The sequence below is a fragment of the Cebus imitator genome, unplaced genomic scaffold (genome assembly GCF_001604975.1).
Source record: "Cebus imitator isolate Cc_AM_T3 unplaced genomic scaffold, Cebus_imitator-1.0 Scaffold524, whole genome shotgun sequence".
Taxonomy (NCBI): domain Eukaryota; kingdom Metazoa; phylum Chordata; class Mammalia; order Primates; family Cebidae; genus Cebus; species Cebus imitator.
In genome coordinates this window covers 77863-81908 of record NW_016107839.1, presented here as the reverse complement: position 1 = coordinate 81908, position 4046 = coordinate 77863, and the positions used below count along the sequence as shown (strand labels likewise).

Sequence of the window (4046 nt, the reverse complement as noted above, 5' to 3'; positions counted from 1 at the left end):
TGGATGTTCTGGCAGAAGCCAGGAGAGACGGGAACGGTGTCCTTCTCTTTGGTGACCATCCCAGGCACCCAGAGGTGACCAGACTTCCGTGTGTCCTGGGACAATGCAGGGCTCAGGAGGCAAGGGCCACCGAGGTCAAAGGCCACTGATGATTCTGGTGAGGAGTGGGGCGGCAGCCAGGGAGAGGAGGTGGCTTCCTTGGTTCACGCCCCGGTCTCACCTTCCAAGGGTCTAGGGGACATAAAGCTCGTGGAGTTTTCTCCCGCAGCCCTTGGGGCCACACAGAAAAAGAAGTGCATCTGGAAGTTTGTACCATCTGGGAAAGGCCAATACTGGCAGAAGTGGAAGATGCCAGACCCGGGGAGAGGCGCCCGGCCTGGACTGGTCACAGGGAGAGGGGACTTTCTGAAGAGGCAGACGGCCGGACGCGGTGGCTCATGCCTGTCACCCCGGCACTTTCGAGGCCGAGGCGGGCTGATCACTTGAGGTAAGGAGTTCCAGACCAGCCTGGCCAACATGGTGAAACCCCGTCTCTACTAGAAATACAAAAAATGAGCGGGGCATGGTGGTGCGTGCCTGTAATCCCAGCTACTCGGGAGGCTGAGGCAGGAGAATCGCTTGAACCCGGAAGGCGGAGGTTGCGGTGAGCCGAGATCATGGCACTGCACTCCAGCCTGGGAGATAGAGCCAGACTGTGTCTCAAAAAAAAGAAATCTCGGCCGGGCGCGGTGGCTCACGCCTGTAATCCCAGCACTTTGGGAGGCCGAGGTGGGTGGATCACAAGGTCAAGAGATCGAGACTATCCTTGTCAACATGGTGAAACCCCATCTCTACTAAAAATACAAAAAAAAATTAGCTGGGCATAGTGGCGCGTGCCTGTAATCCCAGCTACTCAGGAGGCTGAGGCAGGAGAATTGCCTGAACCCAGGAGGCGGAGGTTGCAGTGAGCCGAGATCGCGCCGTTGCACTCCAGCCTGGGTAATAAGAGCGAAACTCCGTCTCAAAAAAAAAAAAAAGAAATCTCAAGATGGTTGTAAATCTGTAAATGTGACTATAAAAATCAAACCTTTTATGACACAGGAAGGGGCTCTTTGGAAACGAGTCAGCAGCGGGGTGCAGGCCCTGCGTCCCAGGAGGCCAGGCAGCCCTGGATCCGGTGCGCTGTGCTTCAGAAGAACTGAGGGAGCAGAGTGCTCTGAGGAATAGGCAGGGCCGGGCATAGTGGCTCACACCTGTGACCCCAGCACTTTGGAGGTCAAGGAGGGAGGGCCACTGAGGCCAGGAGTTCAAGAGCAGCCTGGGCAACACAGTGAGACCCCTGTCTCTTTTATGTAAAAAAAAAAAAAAAAAAAAATCTGTAAAAAAAAGAAGGGAAGAGACCGGGGAGGGAGGAGACGATGCTGGGTCCAGGTCGTCCTGCTGTGTGAAGTGGACACCAGCGGCTGCCGGCAGGGGGGTAAAGGCCCGGGGGAGGAGATTTCTGCCCTCAGCCGGCGGGACACCCCTCAGCCTCTTGGTTAGGAGCCCAGCAAGCTGGGTGCCCTGGAGAGGCAGCCCAGGCAGGGCTGTGGCTGCAGCAGCCCCGGGCAGGCGCTCCCCAGCGAAGTGGAGGCAGCATTGGGTGGGGACTAGGGTTGGGGTGGAAATTCTGGGAGGTGGGAGCCACCCAGGGCGGGGAGTGAGCCTGGAAGCCGGCCCGCCTCCAGGGAAGTGGAAGTGGTTTAAAAACACAGTGGGCTTTTCCGGTTGCTAGTAACACACAGAATTACAGAGTTCAAGTTCAGTCCCAGATGGGAGACTGAGGCTCGAGATGGTGAGGAAGCCGTCCGCCATCTGGGGCTGGGGCTCCTGACGACCCACACCCACTCAGCGGCCCAGCCCTGGGCTCCCGAGATGCTCAGGCCGGAGAGCAAGGTGACGGTGGTTCAGGAGCGTCGTCCTCCACGTCTCCGAGGCCCCTGCGGTGGTTCGGGCGCCAAGGGGCCTGTGGGGCTCTTAGTGGCACATCCGGGCAGTCATTTCTTTCTGTTAAGAGCAAGCAGGACATCAGCTACCACCAGGCGCTCCCGAAAGGGTGACGCGGACAGCAGGCACCGGAGATGCACAGGAGACGTGGCAGCTGGGGGCGTCCCTGAACCCCCAAACAACAAACACCGGACAGGCGATGGCGCGCCTGAGACAAGGGACAGCAGACTACCCCATGGGGCCGGAGTCAGCGCCTGCAGATCTGTGGCCAGACGGTCCCTGTCGTGATGGCTCAACTCTGTCTTTTTTTTTTTTTTTTTTCTGAGATGGAGTCTCGCTCTGTCGCTCAGGCTGGAGTGCGGTGGTGCGATCTCGGCTCACTGCAACCTCCGCCTCCAGGTTCAAGGGATTCTCTTGCCTCAGCCTCCCGAGTAGCTGTGATTACAGGCACCTGACACCATGCCTGGATAATTTTTGTATCTTTAGTAGAGGCGGGTTTCACCATGTTGGCCAGGCTGGTCTTGAACTCCTGACCTCGTGATCCACCTGCCCGGACCTCCCAAAGTGCTGGGATTGCAGGCGTGAGCCACAATGCCTGGCCTTAATCTTTTTTGTTGTTGTTGAGACAGGCTACTGGCTCTCACTCAGGCTGGACTGCAGTGGCACGATCTTGGCTTACGGCAGCCTTGACCTCCCAGGCTCAAGGGATTCTCCTGTCTCAGCCCCCTGAGTAGCTGGGACCACAGGCACGCACCACTGCGTCTAATTTTTTTTTTTTTTTTTCCCCAAGATGAGGTCTCACTATGTTGCCCAGGCTGGTCTCAAACTTCTGAGCTCAAGTGATGCTCCTTCTTTGGCCTCCCAAAGGGCTGGGATTACATGTGGGGGCCACCTCGTCTGGCCATTTTTAACCATTTTTTAAAGCTGTAAGAGAGCAGTGGCTCTCACCAGTAATCGTTGGGAGGCCCAGGCAGGAGGACTGCTTACTTTCATGAGTTTGAGACCAGCCTGGACATCGTAGTGAGACCCCATCTCTACACACAAGAAGAAATCAGCCGGGCAAGGCAGGGTGCAGCTGTGGTCCCAGCTACTCGGAGGCTGGTGGGGTCCTGTTCTCACATCAGGGTCCCCACAGCCACACAGCGCCCAGCAGTCTGGGGAACAAAGCAGCCCCGGGAGGGTTCCCGTGCCAGGCCCTGAATCACTGGCACCCACTCCACTGTTGGCCCCATCACCCAGTCACAAATTTGGGCCCCAATCTCAGGAAGTGACATTGGCTTCAGTCATGTGGACCCCACACTGAGGAATCTGGTCCCTAGGTTGGTCTCCCAAGAAAACCAGGTAAGGTGGAAGGCAGGTAGTCAAGGGCAGGTTGGCTGCGGGAGCCAGGTGGAGTCCAGGCTGGGCGCGGTGGCTCATGCCTGTAATCCCAGCACTTTGGGAGGCTGAGGCAGGCGGATTGCCTGAGCTCAGGAGTTCGCGACCAGCCTGGCCAACATGGTGAAACGCCATCTCTACTAAAAATACAAAAGTTAGCCAGGTGTGGTGGCGCGCCTGTAGTACCAGGTCCTGGGGAGGCTGAGGCAGGAGAATGGCTTGAACCTGGGAGGTGGGGGTTGCAGTGAGCTGAGATCGCACCACCACACTCCAGCCTGGGCTAGAGCACGAGACTCCATCTCAAAAAAAAAAAAAAAAGTCGGGGTGGAGTCCCCTGGCTCCGGCTTGCAGCCCTTCCATAAGGGACACTGCACAGCGCTCAGGACCCCTGACCTCAGGACTCTGAAAATGGAATGAGCTGGAGGTGGGGTCGGCACCGAGCTGGGGAGGAACCCGCACCTGTCGTCCGTGCAGAACGCAGGGTCCCTCCCGGCTACCTCACCACCTGTCCCATCAGCAGGGAGAGATCAGGTCACCCGCTGCTGGGCCGACTACGGGCAGTCAGGCGTCCTGGCCCCGGAAGGGTTCCTCTGCCACCGGCCTCCACGGTAACCCCGCGCCCTGGAGCCCCACGCCCCCACTGTAATCCCACGCTCCCACTGTAACCCCGCACCCTGGAGCCCCACGCCCCCACTGTAACCCCG

General features: G+C 58.4%; 1 protein-coding gene across 1 annotated transcript in view; it reads right to left on the bottom strand.

The window, feature by feature from the left end:
* Window positions 1-1330: 1330 nt before the first annotated feature.
* Window positions 1331-4046, bottom strand: part of MOB3A (MOB kinase activator 3A) — a 26314-nt gene continuing 23598 nt past the window's right edge. The window contains exon 4 of the mRNA XM_017514501.2: window positions 1331-2025. Within this exon, the coding sequence (XP_017369990.1) occupies window positions 1996-2025 (30 nt within the window). The 3' untranslated portion in view covers window positions 1331-1995. The remainder of the gene's footprint in view (window positions 2026-4046) is intronic.